This window comes from Pogona vitticeps, chromosome 1 (genome assembly GCF_051106095.1).
Source record: "Pogona vitticeps strain Pit_001003342236 chromosome 1, PviZW2.1, whole genome shotgun sequence".
NCBI lineage: Eukaryota > Metazoa > Chordata > Lepidosauria > Squamata > Agamidae > Pogona > Pogona vitticeps.
In genome coordinates this window covers 38,064,965-38,090,797 of record NC_135783.1, presented here as the reverse complement: position 1 = coordinate 38,090,797, position 25,833 = coordinate 38,064,965, and the positions used below count along the sequence as shown (strand labels likewise).

Here is a 25,833-nt window from a genome sequence, read left to right as displayed (position 1 = left end):
GGCACATAACTCCTCAGTTCCATAAATTCAGATGTAGCAGCAACAGTTCAGTTGCTATTAGATGTCAAGGAGGGGAGGAAGGACAGGTTACGTGAATGTCTACTTGAAGAATAAATGTTACAAGAATCCACGTGTTTTTAGTCATGGTTTGTATGCCTTTGCACTGCTGGATGAAGACTGGTAAGCCTACCTCCCCCCCCCAAAAAAAAAGTGGAGGCAGGAGGGTAGGTTGCTGTGCTCAGCAGAGAGAGTAGTCTCTCTGAGGAAGAGACCCTGCAGGATTTAGAATCAATATACTGTAGTAGTACTTGACAAGAGGACACAGTTGGGACCAGATCAGGGGAAGCCCTGTGAGAAATGCAGTAGAGGTGCTTTTAGCCATGGAGAATGGCTTTTAGGGGCATTGTGCAGAGGTCTGGATGTTCAGTGATGTTGAGGGAGATGGAGAAAAGGTAGGAAACCACATGCCCTGAGCAAGGTGGAAGTCAGATACAGCTTTGGGAAGAAAAGTGGCACTGATCTGAGTGGCAGTTTCTTTCTGGTATGCTCTTAGAGCAAAAAGCTCCCCCGCTTAATATGCTGACATAACAGCCATAAGAAAAGCTGTCTTGACAGTGAGAAGCTCGAAGGAAGCAGTGGTCAAGGGCTCAAAAGGAGATCCATTACTGCAAATGCATAAATGGCCACTCAAAGAACATTACTATAATGTAATGTTTTATCCTTTTTTACATACTTTCATGTATGTGGCAGTGCAAACCCAGGATTCTGGTCTCTCTATTCACTGAGGAGAAATTGGTTTAATTTATGAAACATTGCTCATGTCTACATTGTGGGATGTGCTATAATCTTGGATAAAAGGCAAGTTACCTTCATTTTGTGCAAACTCACTGGAAGTAGTTTGCATAACCAAAGGATCTTTGATTCAAATACATTTCAATGTGAGATAAATTCTTATATTTTAATTCCAAAGTGCACATGTATAATAACCCGTTTTTGTCAGTTTGTTTTTCACATGACATTACTGAAATGCCATGATATTGCCATGTTTTTGAGCTGGCACAGGCTATTTCATTGTTACTGCTATATACATTTTCAGGTGTCTGAAAGATTTTAACATTCTGTTGCCATTGTCGGCAGTCTTCATATTTTGGACATTTCACTGTAACATTTAAGAATTTGAAGCTTTCATTCAGAAAGGGAGGGAAACTTTTGATTTGGAAGTACAGCAACTAGCAAGTAGCTTACAGAACCAACTGCTGCCTGGTACAGTATGTGCTGTGAAATGATTGTTCCAGCTTGGAATGAAAGGGGTAACTAAGCAGCAGGATTGATGAGGAGCAGCAACCAATCACCTTACAGCAGGTTTGGGAAATCTTTTAAGAAAGCTTGGATGGGCTATTCCTTGAAATACAAACCTTATAGAATATGCTCTGCATTACTCCTTGGAGCAAGACTACAGCCAGCAGTGGGGAAACATTGTGTTCTTGGAGAAAAAAAGAAGACTTATCCTATGAAGGTTGTATGGCAGCTCCAGAGGCTCAAAAATGGGACAGCAAAAATGGACAGGACCAGTTCCCCAAAGGCATTTTTTCCAAGGTAAAGGGGTAATTCTCTACAGTTACGAGCACCTGAAATATAGGGGTACAAGGCAATGTCAAGGGATAGGTTGAATAATAAAGGAGAGCATTCAAAGGAAGGGAGGGAAAATGCTGCTTATATTTCAAAAGTACCTGAGCACTCTCAGCCTCCACTTGCTTTTACAGAGAAGCCTTCCACCATAGGGTGCTTCTCAGTGCAGGGATGTTTTATCTGATGAAGGAAATAAACAGTGTTATCAATAAAATGAGACACTTGCTAACTAGGCTACCAGCTCTAGTGCAGTAGAAGTAGGCGTGGAGTTTGTTTGTTTTGCAGTAAATTTATATTCAAAGATGAATGAGTTGTGCTCTTTTTCAAGGAACGTGATGTGTTTGTCAGGGTGGATCAAATTTTTGCCGGATGTAGCCAACCTCCTGATAAAGGAAGGGATACTGTGGATTCAGGTTCATTTAGAAGTCCCCATTCTGTGCTGTGTTTGATGGAAACGTCTACTGTGCTCTGACTTTGTTATTGTCACCTTATAATTTATCTGTGAGCTTTTTCTCTACTCTGAAGAACGCCTCTACAGCAACTTCCTTCTGTTCCTGCTAAAATTTAAGAATTAACACTTATGTCACTTCAGCTTTCTAGATAGTATTACAGTGGTTATTTAATGATTCCTCCAACTGACAACTCTTTTAGAAAAAAGTCAAGTGCAAAATGCTACACTGAATTAAATGCACCCTATTTATAAAGCTTATTAAGTACATTGAAATCCTGGACTTGTTTCCTGCAAAGTAAGCTACCCTCAGAAAAGCAGCTATATATAGGAGTGCAAATTTTTAAAGTGTACCTATATTTTATACACTACATAAAGTGTATACACACATTTCACTTATTTGAAATGTAGTGTTGGAAAAGAGTTTTACAGATAGCATGACTTGTCAGAGAGATAAGTAAAGCAAGTTAAGTGTGGACTCTCGCTAGAAGCTAAAATAACCAAGCAAAGCGTATTGTACTACAGTGGCATCATGAGAAGACAAGCTCACGAAAAGGCAGCAATGCAGGAAAAAGTGCAATGCAGTAGAAAAAGAGGAAGACTGCACATGAGATGTATTGACTCAATAAAGAAAACCACAGTCTTTTGTTTGTAAGACCTTTTGTTTGGTGTTGCAGTCAAAGCAGGACCAGAAGCAGAGAGAGTGAGATTCAGATTTGGGGAATAATCTATGAAACAGAGAAACTTGATTGCTACACACTTCATAAATCTAGTCCCAAGTGTTGGTTGTCTTTTACTCGGTGTTTGCTGTTAGTGAGACTCTGCTAAATATTCCAGTTCTGCCTAGTTCAATTTAGAGCCTAAACAGAATCTTGAGATACTGTACTCGCTGTTCTCAGCAAAAATTGCAGAGCTCAATGCAGTGGAGATGAACTTTGGAAGGTTCCTTTTTCATGGTGTTATTTATATTTATTTATATTTAATTTATATACCGCCCCAAGGCACTATTCTGGGCGGCTTACAGACAATTACAAACCAGGGCAAACAAGCTATGGACACTAAAATGTTACAGAAACAGCAATGACAAATCAAAACCATAAAAGATAATGGCACCAACAAATTTTCACAATAAAGAGAACCAGATGGGAGGCGCTTAGACATGGTTGGATTGAAAAGCCTTCCTGAAGAGTAGTGTTTTTTAAAGCTTAACACCCATCTCTGTTGTATGCTTTTCTTAGAAAAGCTACTTTTGTTTTCACTTCACCAGTTTGTTTTGCAGAGTATCCTGTGATTGGTCACATCTATCACAGCAGTGTTTCTCAATGTTCCCAATTTGGGGACCCTGAGAATGAAAAACAGAGTCTGGGGACTTTGCAGAAGCCTCAGATGATCGGGATCTAACCAGTATCGTAACGAAGATCACCTAAGGAACCTGATAAACGGCATAACTGAATTCAGTTAAAGATAGGTGGAGGCATTCTGAATATTGTACTTAACCAATGAATGGATTAAGTACTCATACTGTTGCTTCATCCTTTAAAAATCCAGAAAGATTAATGAATAATCATTTATGAAGCCTGTCTTCCTATAAACATCCTGGGAATAAGCACCATTGAATACAAGGGACTTATGCTTGTATAAACATGGATAGCATTGCATTTTAGAAGTGTTATATCACAGGATTGCAGAGCTCCATCCCATAACATATGGTGAGGCTCTAATGATGTATCTCTGATATATTTCTATAGTACTATAATTTTTCAAACCTTGACCTATGGCTGCCAAGTTAAAAGTTTCCTTCCTTCCTTCCTTTAGTATGCTACCCATCTAGCCAGGCTATTTTGGGTGGTTCACAACACAATCAAACAAAAAACATAATTACAAGTATAAAATAAATTCAGCATATAAAACATCATAAATTATAATGACAATTAAATAACCACATAATAATATTAGATATTTAAATATTTCAAATGGTGCAGAGGGCAGAAAAATCTTTTCATCAAAGGTTGTTTTAAGACAAACATGTTTAGGCTCCTTTTGTTAATTTCTCTACTTACCAGAAAAAGACATTGCAGGGCCATATTCTGGATTAAAAATAGAACTATGTGGAAAATGCCTTAAAATTTCTTCCATTCTGTCAAACAGAAAGCAATTTGTAAGGCTGGCCAGGAAAAAATCAAGTGTACCATATTACAATCTTATCAAAATCCTTTACTGGGTACTTTTGAATGCAGTGCAATCCATCAATTGTGATTAGCTTTTGATGCCTTTTTAATTCTGGTTTTATGAGTCAGGTCTCTCTGTGTCTCTCATTCTCTCTCTCACACACATACACACACACAAACACTTTGGAAAGTTCCTTTTTTTATGGTTTTATGAAAGATTCCGTTTCTCACACACACAACCTCCCTCCCTCCCTCCCTCCCTCAATTTTCAGCAGTCATTTGCATCAGTTCAGTATGTCCCTGTTGCCTCTCATTACATTTAAACAAGCTGATGAATCCACGCGTCTCTCTCTCGCACCTTCCTTCCTGCCTTAGTTGGAGCTTTCCCTCCTGCTTGCAGTCACTTCCAGTGGAAGTAGTAATTCACAAGCCAGATTGACTGCCCCAGGCTGTTCTACAGCAGAAAACAATGAAGCAGCCTTATCTCTTGATGTCTAAAATAACTGATTTACAAGTGCCTCAACCAAGGAAGGTAGCAGGGATAGGTGGCTTACAATTGTGAAGTTTGAGGTTCGGCTGGGGGTGTAGTGTTCCGCTTGCGTGCCCAGAGAGAGGTCTCCACGTGCTAGCTGTGGCAGGCGTGCCATAGGTTTGCCATCACTGTTATAGACCATAGAAGCACTGCTGATAAATAAAGCTTATAGAATTAGACAAGCTGATGTTGCCTGGAATTATTTCAACAATAAAAAATATTTATACTTTGATACTCAGGTGAAGTTTCATATGATTGGAAATGTTTGTCTGGTTTAAATCTGAAATTAGCCCTTTATTAAGATTGATGCCAGATGTGAACGTAGGCTTTTGATTTTTCCCTAGAGGACTATAAAGTTCTGTAGGGTCTTGGGAGGATGTTCAGACATGAGAATCCTTGACCTGGCATCTAGGTACAGAATGCTCAGGTGTGCTTTACCATTTTCTTCTGGGGATGCTTTGGGGCCATGTAGCTGCCCGTTACCACACAGGCTGCCCGTTACCCTACAAGATACAAAGAGGACTTGAGCTCCAAACTCTTGCTCTATCTCAGTAGTTCTTAACCTTTGTTACTCAGGTGTTTTTGAACTGCAACTCCCAGAAACCTCAGCCAGCAGAGCTGATGGTGAAGGCTTCTGGGAGTTGCAGTCCAAAAACATCTGAGTAACAAAGCTTAAGAACCACTGCTCTATCTCACTGAGCTGTGTTTTAGACATTTGTAATTTTAGATGTTTGTTATCTCTTATTTTAGTTATTTAATTTGTTATTTTTGAGTTTTACCATTGGACATTTGTAATCTGTGGTTTTCACTACGTATCTAAGTGAATTGTTAGTTGACCTTGGCATTTGCAAGGAAGTATGGGATATAAATAGAACAATAAAGTGTATGGGTGTTTCCTGACACTGCACGGTGAGAATGAGATTGTAGCAGCTGACTAACTTTGTCTGAATCTCCATAATAGTTACTATCTCTGTTAGAGGCATGCTTGGTATACAGTTACACAGTTCTCTCCTCAATCAAATCTTGGTTTCAATCCCTCAGTCAGCTAGGTGTCATGTGAATCCAATGTGGATTGCTAGAAGCAGGCAGGTGAGATCTATTTTTCAAGAACATTTATCACTTTTCATCGAAGTTCTTGCACCAGTGAATAAAACTAGCAAATAAAATGTCATCACGGTTCAAATAATAAAAACTAGAAGTTCAAAATAAACTAAACAAATAAGAGCAACAAAACTGCAGTGGGGAGGGGCTTCCAAGGACAAGGTGCAAGCCAAGAAAGGGATCAATCTATCGTCACCACAACAGCTTTGTCCCTTCAAAACATATGAAAAGGATTTGGCATAATGCAGAACACAGGCACGAGGCAAAATGGTCCACTGGGATCAGAATGACACTCTCTTTTTTTTTGCATTGAGTTTTGGACAATCTTAACACATAACAGTTAAAGTTGTTTTTCAAAGGTGATGTCTTCTGTAGAAAAGATATATATAACAAACAGGTTTCCCAAAATCATGCTGACGTATGTCAAAGTAGGCGGTAGTGCTGCTAGTAATGAAATCTCCAGGAATTATTTCTGTACAAAAAGTCTGTTTCAGCTTCTTTTTAAGAGCATTAAACTGCAAATATCTTGTAGCCTGGAGAATCAAGTTTCCATAGTCTGGAGAATCAATTTCCAGTATTGCTGCCTCATGCTGACCCGGTTACAATGTGGAATTCATTTCTCCCCATAACAGGATAAACAGTTGCCAGAATACTGGCAAGAGTCATAAGGTGCTGACGTGAAGCTATGGTCTAACAATTAGCTCCTATTTTGCTACCCGAGCTAGCAGTGAAGGCAGTCTTTGTCAGAATACCAGTAAACATGATGGCAGACTCATGCTGCTTGTATTCAAGAAACCTAAGCAGACACGCTATAAAACCTAAGCAGACAATCCTTAGGCAGAGCAGACAAACATGGTCAAAATTTCTCTTGGCATGGGAGTGCTGGAGCAGATATTTCATTGCTAAGTGAACTGGATATGTTTACTTTAGTATTTTTGACGGTAATGCCCCAGTGTACAGTACCTTGCCACTATTGGCTCTTTATCAAGACACTTGAGTAAGTGTTATATTGTTGCACTGGGATGTTCTTCAGGCTACTTTCCAGCGTTCCCATCAGAAATATTAAAACAAGCCCCATATGCCATATGAACCTCTGAAAGAGCAGTTCCAGCTGAAGTCTTGAAGACCAATCCAGATGTCACATTTTATGCAAAACTATTTGTTTACATAAAAGGCAGCTGGAGGGAAGCATGAGTAGTTTCAGGATTATGGAAAATGGTGTGCATATTTTATCTGTGTGTGCACATGTGCATGAACAGAGAGGACTTGGGTTAAACTTTGTCCCTTCAAAAATTGCCTCTGTAAAATAGCTATTTGCCTTTCAAGGGAAGCCTGTATAAGCATTAACATGAACTTTCATTGAAATGCAAATAGCTTGGGAAGTCAGTCTTCCTATGGCTGATATCCAAGACTGAGCCCATAACATTCACTTCACTCCCCAAATCACTGGTTTGTTTGTGTTGATATGTCATAAACTGTTTTCATATTCACTGTTCCACATATGTGCATCTGGCCCTAAGCTTTCCCATGTAGCTTCCAAATCTTTTAAGACAGAGTGGAGAATCTTCAGCCCTCCAGATATTGATGAATTATTGGTCAGGTTGGAGAGGTTGCATTGTACTTGCAGTTCAGGAATGTATGGAGGGTCATAGGCTTTCCAGCCCTTAATTGGTTGGTTACCCTCTCAGTTCTGCAGACACATCAGAAAAGCTGCACCATCCAATCAGACTAAGCATCTGTTACCTCTGTCCTGTTGTTTACTGCTACCAACCCTTGTGCCCTGCCTGATTGCAAAATACATAGATTTGAAACTGTGCACTCCTTAACTCCTGCACCGCTAGTTCAAATTAAACAAGGGAGAGGCTAATTTATTGCAGCATTCCTTTGTGGTATCTCGTCAGTCAGCTCTTTCCCCTAGCTCTGGGACACACAGACACAGACACACAGACACAGACACAGAAACAGACACACAGACACAGACACAGACACAGACACACACACACACACACACACACACACACACACACACACACACACACACACACACACACACACAAAGACAACTCCTGTGTCAGAAATCTGAAGTGTGAAAGCACTGAGATCCCTGAGCAAGACGGTTGCTTACAAAGTTTATGTGTAATGTTTCTGCCTGCAGGCTAAACTCCCAGAATTCTACCTAGGGAATTCTTGAAGAATTCTGGGAATTGGGTGTCCAAAAAAAGGAAAGGCACACCCCCAATTTCCAATGGTCCAGAAATGTAAACTAATACAGATACGCTATCAGGGCCATGATTGCCACAGTAACCTTGCATATGAATTCACACCAGTTTCAATTGCAAATGAATGCAATCAGTCTATTTGTGTAAGCATTTTTGTCTATCTGTGGAAGGCAAATACTGAAAGTATCAGAACATTTCTGGAGCAGTAACAGCATCATGTCATATCAGTTACCTAAAAATAATACAGAAAAGAGGTAATTATGCTTATTCATGACAACAAAATAATAACAATACTGTATAAGATGACAAGCTATCCTTTTTCCAGTTGTCCTGGAGTTTCTGGAAGTGGCATTTATTTATTTATTTATTTATTTATTTATTTATTTATTTATTTATTTATTTATTTATTTATTTATTTATTTATTTATTTATTTATTTATTTATATCCCGCCTATCTGGTCAAAACAACCACTCTAGGCAGCTTCCAAACAAAAAAAAATGCTGACTTAAATACATATAACAAAAATAAAAATATACAAAAGTAAACAATAAAACAATAAAGAATAAAGAAACAATAAGCCTGGTACCACATAAGAAAAGTGCAGAACAAATTAAATGTACCATTTACTGAACTTAGCTGTTGAAAACATTACATATGCAATAATATTACTTTGTGGGATGCTTGAGATTTTCCAGAGGTGTAACTGGCCAATGGCTTGGATAGAGAAGAAAATAAACCATTGATGTAATTCAGCAAAGTGGGTCTTAAATTTTGTGGCAGTAACAAAAAGATTTTCTTTCCTGAGAAACATATCAACTTCTATCTAAACATTATTATATACTTTCTAATACCAGTATTAATCAATTCCAATGGCTCTTGACTGTTTCTTTCCTGAGTCATAGATTTCAGAAGTTTCTCTTTTTGTGGAGAAGGGCAATGGAGGCTTTAAGAACTGTTTGTTTAAAATGGTCAGGAAACTGTTTACACAGGTGGACAAACTACATTCAAATCTATGTTTTGCAAAAAATGTACATGCAAATGTAATGTAGAGCTTCTGGCTTCTAAGTAGACCATTTTACATATGAAAAGAGTGGAAGAGCTTGTTATGCTCTCCACATCCATGATGCCTCAATTTTTAGAATTGTCCAACCATTTAGAAATACGAATTTATTTTTAAATGTGGAGATGTTGAGAATGTCATCCCAAAGGTAGGCAGCTCATGAGGAAAGGACATTCTGCACATACCGAGAGGGACTTGTGCCTTTTTCTCCCTGACCGCTAATTGCAGAGTTCTGGTTCTAAGCTGTATTGAGTTCTAAAAAGCTATATTAGAATTTTACTATGCAGTGTAAGGCAAAGGTTGTTGGTTTACTTTTCAAAGAACTGTGCATGTGCCATGTGTTCAGCGGAGCTTTGGTGTGTGTTCCTTGAAAGCTTTATGTCACAAGGCAAGCCTAACTTGAAACTAAAGAATTGTAAAATACTTGGATGCAGACTGCATGCCATTTCCCCTAGTGAGCGGACAGTCCCATTGTATGCATATGGGCTCACCTAATATGTTGTTGCCATAATATTCAGTGGACTTGAACTGATGGAATTAGGCAGTATTCTATTATTATGCCAACAATATCGAAAAAATGTGCAAGAAAAGTGAATCACACAAGAAGGATGGATTACATTGTCAGTTCATCATTACACGGTGGTCTAATAAAACCCTGTTATCCTTTTTAAAAACCAGGTGCCACCAGTCCTGTATTTGTATTTATTTTGTTTCTGCTATCTAAGTGCATTACTTTGCATTTATCTTCATTTAAATTCATTTTCTTATTTTTAGTCTCGTTCTTTATTCTGCCAGTATTAATGTGATACTATTTTGTATTATAAAAAGGAAGCTATCCCTCCCAGTTTGGTGCTGGTCTTCAAACTTGATGCTCTTGATTCTTGAATCAGAAACTGTCTGGGTCATGATCTTGTTGCACTGTACTTTTTGCCTAAGTGCACCTCTGTGTAACAAGCAGCAAATGCCTACTCTAACTTCCTAGTGCCCCACTGAGATTTACATATGTTGTGTTATGTTAGCAGGTGCAACTAGTAGAGTGTTTTTTTTTCCCACTGTAATTTTAAATCTCCTACGAGCCATCTCTCCATAAAAGGAAAACATAATGGGAGAAAATGTGGTATAGTGTTGTAACTGACAGCTGTAGCTTCCAAGAAGAAATTACTTTACCTGGACTCCAACATATTTATTTCCAATCACAGCTTTTGGAAACAGTGAAGAAGAGCAGAGGCTAGAGAGGTGTTGTAGTTTCCCTCATCTGCTACAGCCTCATATGCTTTCCCATGGATGATAACTCTCCACTTTGTGTACCTATCATTTTGTAATGTTGCCAGGCACTAATGGAGGGGATATTTATTGCAAATTTGCACAGAACTATGTGATGCAGTGGATCCCCTTAAAAATGAAACTTACAGGCCAGGGTGAGAAATATATAGCCCTCCACATGTTGTTAGGCTGCAATTCCCAGTGTTCCTTCGTTCTGGCTATGCTGGTTTAGAGCTGATGGGAGTTGTAGTTCAATATTTGGAGGGGCATATATATCTTATCCCCTCATTAATGGTTCCCTTTAACCAAACTTTCTATGCCCATCTGTCTGAAACTTGGTAGGTTTCATCCCTCTGTAGGAGCTACTGTGCCTGCAAGTTCTATTCAGTTCCAATGATAAAAATAAAGCTATAGCCACAACTTTTCATCCTTAGAGAGGGATATGGATTCAGGTCTTCTAAGGCAAGGCTCCACGTCAGATCCCAGCCAGCCAGCAGTTTTGAACCAAAGCTTTGATTCAGTACTGCAGCCAGGCTGGGATCTGAAATGTCCACCCTTAGTTGGCTCAAGAAAACATTTTGCTACTTAAAGAAAAAAAGGGGGATATAAAAATGTGTATGTGTGCATCTGTCATTGTGCTGTGCACACGACTGCACTTTTTAGTTTAACTATGTGTGATGAGGTGGTTAATGCCCTACGGCACTGTTGCAATCTCTTGTTGATCTTTAGAGAGCCAGCTTGTTTCAGGGACTTCTCCTGTTCAGGCTCGCTAGCCTGACTGAGGACAATGTAATGGAAAAATGTAGAAATGGGGCCTACCTGCACGTCATGTGGTAACTTAGCAACCAACCAGTGCATTGAACTTCTTAATAGGCCGCTTTGCCTTTCCACAAGGCTTAAAGTGCAAGTTTGGTCCCCCACCCACCTCCATTCAGTCAGATACTGAAGAACAGGGAAATACCAAGGTTTCCTGGTGTGACTGCAGGCAGCCCTGTGCCAACAGCAAGGCACTTTATGAGCTATGCCAAGAATTTAATTGCCTTTCGAACAAGGCAGAAAATGTTCGACAGCTGGTTGTTGGTGCAGGGGGTTAAGCCTCTTTAAATCTGCAGTAACATTTCCTGTTGCTAGCTCAACAATGCACATCATAACAGCTGAAGAACTGTTTAGATTGTTTGTAGTAAATCACTAGTAAAAGGAAGCTGGGAACAATTGGGGAGTTCAGTGGTCTGTGACTTTCTATTTTTGTAGGAAGAGATAGTTCTGCATGCACTATGTTGGTAATCATTGGTGAAGTTGTTTGACCTTGGTAGCTTATATCATTAGTCACCATTTGGAGAAAAGAGTATCTAATTTAATTTCCTCTCATTATCTCACTTTTTAAAGTATGTAAAAATCTTCAGTTATCCTTAGTTTCATACTGATCATAGAACAGGAGGCACTGATTGGTGAGCAAAGTTTTAACTCCAATATCCTGTTAGCACTAAAGTCTGGATCTGTATCAATTACACTATGACCCAATTGAAGCACATGGTGAAACTACACTAGTACATATGGGGTCAGTGTCATTCCTGCTGCAGGCATCCATTTCCCATATGTGTTCTGGACGGGCACCCCATTCAGTTATTCAGCTCCATTCCAGAAATTGGAAAGACTGATTTTTTTTTTAAAAAAAAAGATAGCAACTCCCTGAATTTCCCATTTCTAGCATGGCTGTGCTGGTGGGAAGATTCCGGGAACTGTAACCTAAAAAAGAAATGGTTCCAATTTTTTTGCCCTTCTAGTGAGTGAATGGGATATTTAGGATCTATGTGAGTGCCAAAGTGAGGTGGAAAGTTTCAAGGTAGATGCAGTCCTTCTCAGTCTAAGAAATGCCCAGATAATTTCCCAGGCTGCTCTTTTCTTCACATTTAAGCTTAAATACATATACAGTATGTAGATTATAAGCCTGCAGCAAGAGTTTTCAAACTGTGAAATGTGTTGTACTCAATACAGCACCTCAGATTTTTTTAAAGGAAGAGGTTCAGAAAGAAATATTGTTCAGATTGATGCAGTGAAATACCTGTAGTAGATTGGATGAAGGACAATAAACTGAGACTCAGTCCAAATGAGATGGAGAATTGGTTGCTTGGTTGAGTGGCACTAGATTTTCTAGAGAGGTTGCACTCCTATAAAAGGATGCAGTTTGTAACTTGAGAATACATTTGGATCCAGCACCACTTCCTGGTGATTTTAAGTGACTTGGTATACCTTTCATCAGATTAGACAGATACGTATGAGAGCTATGTCTGTCCCTGAAAAGAGATGACCTAGCTACTGTGTCCACATGTCACAACAAACCATTATATGGTTCATGATATATGAACCCTTTCCATTAGCAAGTAATGGTTTGTTAACCATTAAATTACAATGTGAAGCCATGGTTTATTGTTGGCCTACAAATAAGACGTCTTTAAACACACATCTTGCACCATAGCTTGATTATGACTTGTTTCCCTTACCTTGGAACAGACTAGAAATGGGGAAGGCAGGCAATAGTGTATTTGGTTCTTTGGCATATTATTTGTGACTAAAGCAACAAACCGTGGTTAACACTACCTGTAATTTACCATGGTGTTTGAACAAATCAAATTTTTATCAGCACGAACTATCGTGTATGGTGGCTATGATGATAAAATTGGCTAATTCTGTGTTATGTAAATTCCTCGGAGGAGAGCCAAGATACGAATGTGATGGGTGGACAGATAAATTAGAGTGGACACATCCTCCTCAGAATAATAGATTTTGCAAGTTTTTTTCTGGGCTGGAGTTTCAACATTGTTTGTGGATTCATAAGCATCTGCATGGTGTAGATGTTCTATTATTAATGCTAAAACATTCCATTTTCCTGTTTCCAGTGACTATTTCCTCTTTAGGTTAGAAGATAATTTCATCACGTCACTCCATGGATCAGTCTACTTAAGTAGAAAAATACAACCTTATTCTTGTTCGATTTTTTTTCCAAAAAAGAATAGCATTAGTTTAATATGCAGAAGTATAATTTATTCCATATCTTAATTTTAGAGTTGTATGCCATGAAATATTCTTTAAACAATTTCATCCTGTGTGCAGGAACATTCTGATTTTTAAAGTACATGTTCAGGTTTCTTATCATTCTGAGTGGACATCACTTTGATATTTGGCTTCTAAAAAGTCTTGATCAAGGCTTCAGAAACAAAATCAGTTTGGTATGCATTGAGAGTCAAAATGTAATGGTATACTTCCAATAGCTTGAATGCTTCAAAGGGGCAAAGTAAAGAAAGCCATAGCAGCACATGACAGCCTTATATGACAAGGCTGAGCTGCTGGTGAGTCTTGTAGTTCACATGTGGCCTATATATATTAAAGCTATTATTGATGCAGCTTACTATCTGGATGCTCAGTCAGTGTCTGTTGAAAGAGCTGGTTTTAATAAGCTTTTGTTTACCTGCTGTGCTTTCTCTTAGAGGAAGATGGTGTACGCAGTATTGCTCATGAACTTTGTGTTTGAACTGTTTCATCCAAGTTCTTTGGTTAGATGATTGCAGGAACATGCCTGGAGTTGGTTATTTCTATTTTGGTTTGTTAATGTTTATGAATGAGACCTACAACAGACATTTGCAGTTTTGGATTGCTCCTGTTTAGCCATGCCAATTGCTAGGTTATTTATTTATATTTATTTATAATTAAATATAATAAATATAAATGTCCCATCCCATCGTTTCCTACAACAGATAATGTGCCTTCTGTAGTGTAGTGACTGAGCATGATCAATTCTCACTGGGCTTCTTGGTTTAATTTAGTTTAGGCTTTTTGGTCCCTCCCCCCCTTTCCTGATACACTTTTGCAAATCTTTGGAATTCCTGGAGTCAGCTAACACCTCCTTCTTATATAGCTACATTTTGCCTACATGCATTCTGGTGTTTAGAGAATCAGTTCACTGTTAGTATTAAAAGATTGTTGCAAGATTTGATTAGTTATGCAAAGGTCACCTATTACCTCTTATATTGACTCAGTGTTCTCCGTGTAGCAGATGTCGAATAAGCCTAACAACAGCTGTTTGTGTAAGGCTGGTAAGTCAGACTGGCAAACAAATTTGCTGGTTACTAGCCCAGAGTATTTTAAACAACAATGATTAGTTTGTCTAGCTATGCGAATGATATATATCCCCAAAGAAAGTGTGTGTGTGGGAAATCAGTAAAGCTCTCCCCATTCTTACTACTGTGTGGGAACCAGGTTAGAGGGGGGGATTACTCACAGATCTCATGTATTATTCTTTATGCTGTTGATGTTTGGAATAATCAACAACAACAAAATTTGATGAAGAGAAAGTTTTATTAGAGTGAACTGTACTATGTAAGACAGAGGAAAAGTAGGTTTGCACATGTTTAAGAGAGAAAGAGGGAGGTATGTGGGAGGAAGTGAAGCCAAGAAAGAGAATGTGAGTCTGTACCTGATGAATTAGCAGAGAAGACAAAGAAGGAACATATCAGAGAGCCCTAACTAGCTGTCTGTTGCCCTACAGGAACACATAGTCACTTGTCCAAGCACACTTTCATGCTTCTTCACTTTAACATAATCTTGCAGGTTCGTTGCTGAGATTTTTAAATTTCCAGATTATCACTATACTATGTCAGCCCAATGGCTGAGACGTGGGAATAGGAAATGAGCTTTCAATGTGGACCATCTTCTCTATGTTTGTAAAATAAGTTTTATCAGCTGAAGATCTGGATCGAAGAAGAGGAAAGGGGAAAAGAAATTATTTTTTCTCCTTGTCCACCACCCTGTCCAGGCTACCAACATGCACCTAGAGGGGCATGGCCACCCACTTGAGCACTCCAGCATATACTTGTGACTTCACAGAAGCTACAGTGCTTGTGAAGAGCTCTTTAGCACATTTACCAGCATTTGCAATTTTCATTCCTGAAGGCTGCAAAACAATAAAACTTCAAACGGCACTTTGGCACTTTAAATCATTAAAGAACTGTACTGTCTAAACACTAAAGTGTCTAATGCCAAATATAAACCACAGGGCATTAAGAGGCCTTGAAAAGAATTAAAAGGTCAGGGCTGCTCAGCAGTACTTGGGTGGTTTTGAGGCTTTTTTTGTTTGTTAAAATTAATGCAGACATATTTCCAAAATCAGTCATTATAATCTGTGTCAGTAAATACTGACAAATGTTTTGGAATTTCTCTTTCTGAGGGAATATTGAAGAACAAACACAGCTCTTCTCAACTTTTACAGTATTTTTACTTCTTTTTTAAAGTGAAACTCTTATAATACCAATTGACATTTACTGGGGAGATTACATCAGTTTCACGAGATTTTAGCTTGATTCAGGATGCAAGCCAGGATAGTGGAATATCTTTGTTTTAAAGCAGGACAAACTGTGAGCTACACATGCTCATGTTCACATAAGTTTTAAATAGAGCATCCCTCTTAAGAGCTAGAGTGCCTTCCTAGAGGGAAATTCAGAATGTAATATTTTTGAATAGTTTCACATAATTAGAAAGGTAATAGATAGTGTGCCCCAGTTGCCATGATTTGCCTCGGTGTAACCCAAGAACATGACTCTACATACTAAGGGCAAATTAGAAATTTTTGACTTTCTCACTTTCTGTGCAGGCAAAACAAGGCCTCTTATTAAGATAATCACAAAAGGCTTCTTTACACAAGAACTGTGTATGTGGGAATAGGAAAGAGTGTAGTCATACCTAATGATCACTAAATGGTTCTTTACACTTGCCACCCAATCTCCAAGCACAATCTAGATGGTGTTTCATGGATTTGAGCCACTTTTTTCTTCTGAACTCAGAAGTATATTGAGTTATACGACCAACCAGGCTAGCCCAGTGGTATTTACTTTGATTGACAAAGACTCTAAGTTCTGAAGCAGAGGGTTTCCATTTCCATACCTGTAGTTCTTTGATTGAAATAGTGAGAACTGAACCTTGGGCTTTATGCATTAAAGACAGATGCTATGGCTTCCTACCCAGGCCAGCAGAGGCTCTGATCCTCCAAATAATTAGAATAGAACCAGCAGATAACATAGTGCTCATATTATTTTATGGTAGCCTACCAACATGAATTTGACCCAACTCCAGGAGGCAGTGGAAGACAGGGGGGTCTGGGGTGCTCTGGTCCATGGGGTCACGAAGAGTCAGACACAACGTAATGACTAAACAACAACAGCCTTTTATAAAATGGGGAAGATTCTGCCCATATTTATACAAACTATTTATTTCAGTTTAAAAACATCACTAGTTAGAGTTGTTTGGCCAAACCAATATTTATTAAAGTGTTTCTGGAACCTAAAAAGAAAAAGACAGAAGGCAATTATGTTTGTCTAAACCATATGCATCTTTATTAGAAAGATTTTACTATACCTATTTAAATTAGATTATTTTTATTTAAAAATAATCAAGAAATTATTGTTATGAGTGGTCAATTCAACTCTGGCTTATCACAGCCCTATGGATGAGTGATATCCAAAATATCCTGTCGTCAATGGCCATGCTCAGTTCTTGTAAGCTCAAGCCTGTGGGTTCCTTTAGGGAGTCAGCCCTCTCAAATTAGCCTTCCTCTTTTCCTGCTGCCTTCAACTGTTCCTAGCATTATTGTCTTTTCCAGAGAATCTTGAGATGTGCCCAAATTAGGACAGCTTCAGTTTCAATATTTTTGCCTCTAGATAAACTTCAGGCTTGATTTGCTCTAGGATCCAATTGTTCATCTTTCTAGTAGTCCAGGGTATCCACAAAACACTCCCCCAGCATCACAGTTCAGGAAAGTCAAATTTTTTTCACTGTCCAGCTTTTACACTTGTACATAGTCATCAGGAATACAAGAGTGTGGATGATCTTGATCTTTGTCTCCAGTGACAAAACCTTACATTTGATGATCTTTTCTAATTCCTTCATTGTTGCCTTTCCAACTCTGTCTTCTTCTGATTTCTTCGCTACAATCTCCATTTGGATTAGTGGTTGAACCAAGGTATGCAAAATCTTTAACAGTTTCAATTTCTTCATTGTAGACAATAAAGTAGTGTAGTTCTTCAGCAGTTATGATTTTTATCTCAGAATCTCCCCTTGAAACAAGCAGAGGAGAATGAAGTACTCAGGAAATGGAGTGGTGCCTCTTCTTTCTTTTCTACGTGGGTGCATACTAGTGGAAGTTTGGGGTTTTTTTCATTTTTCCAACATCACTGGGGTTGCGGTGTGGATGGCTGAACATGGCTGGGGTGGGGTCACATGCTGCTTTACTTCCTGTTGCAGATCGGCAAGCCTGGAGCTGCTCAGCCCTGCCTACCACCTGTCATTTCCAAGGAGGATCGGCAGAGGACAGGGCAATAGCTGTGGCTGCACTTTCTAAATTTGGTGCATACTGGAGGTAGTGATTTGGTCTGGTCTGGTTTCATTTTTGCTCTGCCATCGAAATCATCACTTGAAAGCCATTGCTGTAGCACACTCCTCTGAAATTTTGTAAGATGGAATTGTGATTGTCATTAAAGTAGCATCAAGTTGCTATAACTTTGTAATATAATAGCTTTCCATGGAGATACAGTGACCTTAGCATGAGAATACTAGGCCATACAAGGATCCTGTGTACAGGCTTGTATGGGAAGCTATCATATTAGTGTGTACTATTCTAGAAGTAGCTTTGCTTCATTTAGCACTGCATTTTAAGTATCTCAAGGTTTTCTTTTGCTATATGATTGCTAACCACTGAGGAAACAAAATCTTGGCTCCGTAACAGTTACAGCTCTGGCAGTCACTCTCGTCCTGGGACTGAGTGACTTATGTTTGTGTTTTTAATAGGAGGATCTCTCTTCTGGGCAAGTTGAATCTTATTGATGTGAAGCCCAAACTCCCTTGGAGACTTCTGTTACATCAGACAAAGCAAAGCAAAGCAAAGGGTTGCCTTTTGGAAAAAAAGAAACAAAAACAAGGGGGGAATCCAACAGTGGCCTCTGCCAACAAGGAACAAAAGAGCCAAAGTACAGAGCTTCTGGCATTCTTTGTGAAACCCACATGTTGGTATAGGAAAATGCCTTTAGAAATGTTGACAGCAATTTGGCGAGTGCTACAGCTTTGAATAAATGTGGACTTGATAAAAGAGGGGAAGAAGACTGCTGACAAAATAATCCTTTGGCTAGACCAATACTTCTGGTCCTGTTGTAACTATTCCTAAACCTTTCCATTGTGAGTCCAGGTCCTTCTCTCACACCAAGGCCATCCTTCCTCAACTTTGTGTCTTCCAACTGAACTGGTCTATAACTACCATCACGCCCAGCTAACGTGACATGCTGGCTTGGTGAAGTGGGAGCTGTAGTCTAGCACATATCCAAGATGCCTGGTTGGGGAAGGCTGACCTTGAAAACCAGCTTTTATAAAAGTTATGGGCTATATACATAGGTTATAATTTTCTTTTTTTTTATTCAGACACCTGTCAGAGCATCTTTCCTATAGAACTGCTGCCTGTTTTACTGATCCTCCCAGGCCTCAATGTTATGGGTGGCAAAGCCTTCTCAGTGGTGGCCCCTGCACTCTGGAATGAACTCTCTTTGAAGATCCAGCAGGCCTTCTCCCTCCAGAGCTTTCAAACACTCCTCAGAACTGTTGAGTTGACACCTGTTTAGTTTCAGCTGCAACCCCACACCCGCCTGCTGCACATACAGAGAGGCTACCACAGAACAGGGCCTTAAATTAGAGGGAATGTTGTTCATATGACATCTTTACCCTTGAGGTTCATCATCCTTCTTTAGTATTGTCTTGGTTTATTTACTTACCTGTTTATTTTATGGGTTTGCTGGTTTGCTTCATTTATTATTTTGATTTGGCTGGAGGACAGGTTGGCAGGGGTTGGGGCTTTATGTTATGTTACAAGACACACCCCTGCCAGAGTAGTGGTTTCCATTATATGGGGCAGCATATAAATGTCAGAAATAAATATATATTCCAGAGGATTATCTCCCTCAATTTATGACTGGGATCTTAAGTATCAAACACATGGAGTAAATTTAGGTCAACTTAGACAATGTAAGCAAAGTACTAGAAGGAAAATATCCTGTCAATGTGAACATCCTGTTCTAGAACCTGGAATGATTTGTGATGGGAAGCCCTTGAAGCGGAGAAGTTGTTACACACTGGTCATCCAATTATGACTGATTCTTCCTTTCTTTCCACCACATCCCATTTCATGTCAATCTAACAATATCAGGAGGACTGCCTTGGTTTTTTTTTAAAGAGAAAAGCAAGATATCAATCAGTCAATTAATCTGAAGGGAAGCTAGCATGCTCCCTTCATTGCATGTGCTGCCCACACATGCACAGCATGACTGAATTGAGCAATAGTGCCTCTTTAATTAGACGTGTAACTACACCTAGAGCATACAACTTAATCTTTCCAACTTAAAGTTGTCTCATTCGTCCTAAATTCTAATATGGAATAGGAAACTCCTTGGTTTTCCAGATGTTTGAGTTCCCAGCAGCCATAGCTAGTATAGCCCAACAACATCTGGAAGCCCACAGTTACTCACCTCTGTTCTAGGAAAATAGTTGTGCCACGAGAGTGATCTACTAGTACAGTATTTACTAGTATCAGCAGCTTGATGGCTCCCTGTTGCAGTATATCCTCAAATGGAGCATCTCATAAATGTTTAAATTGCAAGTGCTTAGTATAATAAGCTATCCAGTATTTTGTTCCTTCTGCTCATTCTTTCCATGTGGAATGTGGCTATGACTCTTGACCAACACTATTTGTCTCCTTTTGTGCCATTAAGCATTTTCAGCCATTGTTTTCTATTTGTGTATTATCTTCCTTGATGGTTTTTGTGGCCTTTCTGGCTTTGAGATAAGAAATTTCGGAGCTTTAATTAGTTATGTGTTCCATTTCAACAGTTTGTGGGGAATTGTTTTCCTTGAGGAAAGCCTGTGTTTTTTAGCAGAACTTCTATGATGCAGTTGGTTGAAGTTTCTCTTTTTAAAGAAAGAAATTCCCAGACAGGTGTTCCTACCAAAATCCTAAAATGCCCCTCAGTGTTTGTAATTCTTCCTCTCCATTGAAGCTGCTTTGGAAAAGGAGGATGATTTGACACTCAAGGCAAGTGTTGAAGGGAAAAACAGAATATATATATACTGCATCTGGCTGTAGCTAATACTGTACCTTGTCATTGCCTTTCCTGCTGGTGTGTTACCCAGCTTCAGAATGGTGTGAATGACCAATCAGGGAATATAGCTGAGTTTGAAGACTGAAATGGCTGGAAATTTCAACCCTGCCAATATTTCATTGCAAAATAAATGGTCTCTCAAAGATCACAAACCCTGCCTACTTGATCCCATAGTTAGGCTTCCAGCACATCTACATGTGGGAGACCCATTTTTAATAGTTTGAGTAATCAAAGGTGAAACTGTTGTCAGCATGCATTTGCTTTGTTTGGCCAACGTGACATTATTGTAACTAGAACTAATAGCCACAGCAGATGTCTTTCCCATGGATTCAAAAATAGGTTTTGGGACCGAGGGACATGGCAAAAACAAGGTCAGTCACACAAGTACAAAGAATGGAAGAGTGCATTAAAAGTAATCCAGTTCTTACCAGAAGGGGAAAATCTGAACCCTCTTGAGATCTTCTGTTCTAGTACAGGTGTGGCCTTTTGTTTTTCCTCTCCCATTTGTATGTACACAAACTCTGTGTAGGAATCCAAGTGGTTAAAGGCTGAGCGTCTTCCCAGATCTTAAAAGAGTTTGTACACCCAGGCTGCAACTACACTGACAAATACTTCGGATTTACCCCTGCAGTTAGCCCAGGATAATCTGAACTGTATTTCAGTGATCACACAATGGGAAGGCCAATGAGAATCAGCCTGACCTTTTTTTGCTTCTGATTTGAATTTATTTTCCTCACCTGCTGGTAGTTTCTTACTTTTTAAAAGCCAAAACTATTCAAACTGTGCTTTTCATGCAGTGATCATTTATTTTGTGGTATAAAATGATGGGGAACATAACTCAGGATGGTGTTCTGGTGACATATTAAACCAGGGCGTGATGTTTTGGGACAGCAGGAATACCCATCCCCGTGATCTTTCTCCCTTGTCACCCCATGTTTTTTAAAACAAACTGTTGAATTTATCATTACATCACCTCTGCACATACAAAAAGAAAGTGTTAGGAATTGCCAAATTGGCAGAATAAAAGGAAGAGGGGAGCTTGGGCGCATATAAATTCACATTGGATTGAGGGCCGGTGTGGAAAGGGGTGCTAAAACAATCCAAGGTCTTCGTGTGATCACCTAAACCAAACGCAACCATAAATCAAGCTGTAGCAAACCGAAATCATGCCCATTTGGTTTGCCAGTATAGTTGTACCTTCAGTACTTTACCTAGTCCTTGGATTACTTGCCTCTGGTTTTATGTCTGGGTTGGGATGGGTTATTATTATTATTTTTAGATTTCTGGCTCAGCTTATTTTTCCAGCATTATATCCCCTTTCCCATTTAATTGCTCATCAAGTAGGTCTGGGAGTAGAATGTTCATGAATTGCTTAATTTGTCTTCTTCCTTGTCCTTTTTAGAGTAAATCATGGCGAAAGATCAAAAACATGGTGTACTGGTCCCCCTTTGTTATGTCCTTCAAGAAGAAATATCCTTGGATCCAGCTAGCAGGACATGCAGGTACAGAAAAGTGCATTGTGCTTTATGAACCTCAAAGGAAAATGCCAGCTAATGAGCCTAATGGAAGGAAGGTGCTTGGGAAATCTCTTGGTAGAGTCAAGATAATTATCTACCTTAATGTAAATTGCCTCTAGAAATTGAATTATGTATGCTTTTGTCCTGCTTTTTAATTAGGTGTAAGGATAATTATGTGCAAACCACTGGAAAATCTAGGAAGTTTGAAACAGGTGACCCCCAAGGGGTTGCAAGTTTTTTGTTACTTCTCCCTGCAGTGTTTATGGCTTGATTAAAAATAAGGCAGTAATGTTGTTAACAGATAGTGATCTGAACCCTTTGTTGAAGTGAATCATTGCTGCACACTTAGAGCCTTCTTTGCTAAAAACAACCCTGTCCACATCCTTAATGAGCATATATCATATGATTATATCCCCAGCAGATACCTGTCAATATTTTCTTGAAAACTTCAAAGAAGGAAAATGTGTAGGCTTCCTAAGCAACCTGTCCCATTCTTGTGTTGGTCTTGAAATATGGAAGCTCTTTAAGCCAGAACATAAACTTTTTTTCTAGTTCCAACCAGATTCCAAGTCATTGCTGTCAGCCTCTTCCTAAGTTTTTCAGTTCTCTGTCTTGCCATCTTTCTGTCAACAGGGTTCATAATACAAAAAACTCTTGGCATTTTCAGAATGGAGACTTAAACTTTGTGGCTTTTTCTGTTCTGAGTTCTGAGCAAGTCACAGGGGCTGTGCTGATGTCAAGTCGTTCGTCACTTGACCCTTGTTTTCCCTGCTTTCTGTTTTGTAACAGTTGGAGAAAGAGAGAAGGCAGTTGGAGAAAGAGAGAAGTGGTTGGGGAAACTGAATGTAAGAGAAGGGTGTGGAGCCTCTTCCTGCCCAAGGGCCAAATTTGGGGTTATATAGTTCTCAGGAACCATATTCCTAGAGCAGAGTGGGCAAAAGACAAAGAGGTGTGTCCAAAAATACTAGCATGTTTTCATGTATAGCTCTTTAGTGCTAGCAACTAAGCTTTAAGAAAGGCGTTTCAACCACAGAAATATGAGGAAAGGGGCAGTACAAAAGCTGTTGAAGGTGCTAAATAAGGGGCTTATGGCTAAGAAGACACAGCTGGTGGAGGATAGGAGATAAAGGTTCAACCAATACCATAAACAACTCCATTATGTTGAATTGCACAGGCATCTGGACATGTGACTCAAAGCCTAATCATGTCAATTTGGCCACTACTCGTGGTATTTGGCCTAGATGACACCCTTGGAATGAGCCATTGTTGAAATGGCCAACTGTGAAGTGACTGGGCTAGGCGCATGGTGAGAAGTTGGAAGGGTTCTCTTGCAGCAGACAGCCGTGTTATTGGATAGTGGGTAGTGATGACACAGCTCATGGCAGTGCTGGCCCTCCAGGACGGAATCTTTGTAACTGCTTTCAGAGATCAACAGCATCATCTGATGTTGGCATTCTTGTGCCTGCCAAGGCTGGAACACACTACTGAGTACTTGCTGCACTTAATTGTTGTTAAAAGGTAAGGCACAATATATGGCATAACTGTGTGAAATGTTCTCGGTACACAGTTTTGAAAACAAACAACTTTTCCTTGGGCCTCTTTCTGTTTCTGTGTCTCAGGTAGTTTCAAAGCTGCAGCTAATGGGAGGATACTGAAGAAGCATTGTGAGTCTGAACAGCGCTGCTTGGACCACTTGATGAATGATGTCCTTAAGCCTTACGTCCCTGCCTACCATGGAGACATAGTGAAAGATGGGGAGCGGTACAATCAGATGGAAGATCTGTTGGCTGAATTTGACTCTCCTTCTGTCATGGACTGCAAGATGGGAGTCAGGTCAGTTTCTCTGTGCAGTAAAGGATACCACCTTCTTCTCCCTAATAATACCTTAGTACCAGGGTGGGAATCATGTAGCCCACAAGGAACCCACATTTTGTACCCCCCATTTTAAAATCCCCCCAAAGTAGGAGGATCTTGCCTCCTGCTTCAGTTTTCTAAAAATCTGAAATACCATGTTTTCTCAGAACAGCCCTCTAAAATGGTGGGCATCCTTCAGAGGGACAAGGGACACTCATGCCAAACTGTAGACTCTGCATCCCACCCATGTCAAAGTTTTACTTAAAAAACCACCTAATTGTACTTAGTGGCTATTTTTTTTTAAATAAATAGGAGGCCCCAAAAGATGGCAAAATTGACTGCCTTGGTCCCTGGAGACAAAAGGGATCCCCTTTCCTCCAAATCTATTTGTGGGGGTTGAGAATATTGTAGTACAGAGTAACAGCATGCAGCTTATGGTCTGCAATGGTGCCCATTCTTGCTGTAAAGCAACTCACCTTATTTGGAGGTGGAGTCCTTTAAAAAAAACTTAGATGTTTCTTTTTAAAATAGACATTATATTTGATGGGTTTGTTGTGCTCCCTGCAGAATCCTAGGGCTAGAAATGTGACTGTCACTGTGTTTAATATTTCTCTGATTCATTTCATTGGCTACTGTTTGTAGAAGGTGAAAAAAATACCAAGGACAGTGTCTTTTAGTAAATACTGCTTGCTTGGTGGGCGTGGGTGATATTTGGGTCTCCTATAACACCATCCTGCAATACCTTTGATAAGCACCGATTGTACTCTCTTTGTGCTTGTGAGAGAGCATTGTAGCGATGAGTCTCAGAGCCCTGGTCTACTAATGCCTGCTTTAAAGCATCTCTGGAAAACCTATACGAAAGCCATTTGCCCTAGTGCAAAACTACATTTTAGCTCCCAGTCTCTTGTGCATGTGCAGCCACCACAAGTCTGTTGTCTTTCATGCTTGTTTGAATTACGGTTGTTAGTCTTGTTTTTGTTTATGTCACTGAACCATAATTCCCAGTTTCCCAGCCACCAAACCCTGCTAGCTGAGGGATTTGAGAAATTATAGTCAATAATAAAAATTTTCTCAGAGTCAGATTCGAATTCTGACTCAGATGGTTATTTTAATTCCTGCAATTTGGGCGTGAGATGCCAAGTTATAACTCTGTGGAAAATAACTCCCCACTATCACAAAAAGATAGAAGAAACAATCTTGTTAAAATAATGGGCATAGCTATTGATTGTTAGTGCAATAACTAGCCATCTCTAGTCAGATTACTTGAAGTACGGTGTCTAAGGAAACTGTAGGAGTTCCAGACAAGTTGAAATTGTGGCTGTGATATTTGATACCTTCCCAAACTGAAATGTGTAATTCTACCTCTCATTCTTCAATTTCCCCTGAATATTACTATGCTACAATGCAGGGAGGGGCTATTTAGTTGATGTGGTTTCTAATTCAATTTAAATGTGGGAGATTATAATGTTGCAATTTGTGGTTTTGGTGCAACCTATGGAGAAAATCTAAATCAACCACAAATTCAGATGAGTGTTACCTGTAAAGGGGCTCTAAATGCGGAGTTGTGTTCTCTTCCCTACCCCACCCTTCCAGGATAAAAGAAAGTCACTGTTGTGTGTCATCATGAGTTTACTCTTTGTGAAGGAAGAAGCTGTTTGCTCTGTTTGGCTTGGAGTCTGCTTGCGCTGAAGGAAAGCAAAGTTCAAATTAAATGCATGAACAAATGGAAAAACATTCTAAGCTGGGTTAACCAGGGCTTTTCCCTCAAAAAAGAACATCCTTGTCAGGAAGATAATGGAAGATTATTGCTTTGCAGTTTGCTTGACCTAGAGGCATCCTGTAGATCTGTTCTTCTTC

General features: G+C 39.4%; 1 protein-coding gene across 2 annotated transcripts in view; it reads left to right on the top strand.

The window, feature by feature from the left end:
- Nucleotides 1–25,833, top strand: part of ITPKB (inositol-trisphosphate 3-kinase B) — a 90,061-nt gene that overhangs the window by 43,146 nt on the left and 21,082 nt on the right. For both annotated transcript variants that reach the window (XR_013540367.1, XM_078383001.1), the window contains exons 2-3: nucleotides 22,008–22,107; nucleotides 23,742–23,955. Coding sequence is in view for 1 of the 2 variants with exons in the window: in XM_078383001.1 (XP_078239127.1) it covers nucleotides 22,008–22,107; nucleotides 23,742–23,955 (314 nt within the window). In the remaining variant the exon portion in view is untranslated. The remainder of the gene's footprint in view (nucleotides 1–22,007; nucleotides 22,108–23,741; nucleotides 23,956–25,833) is intronic.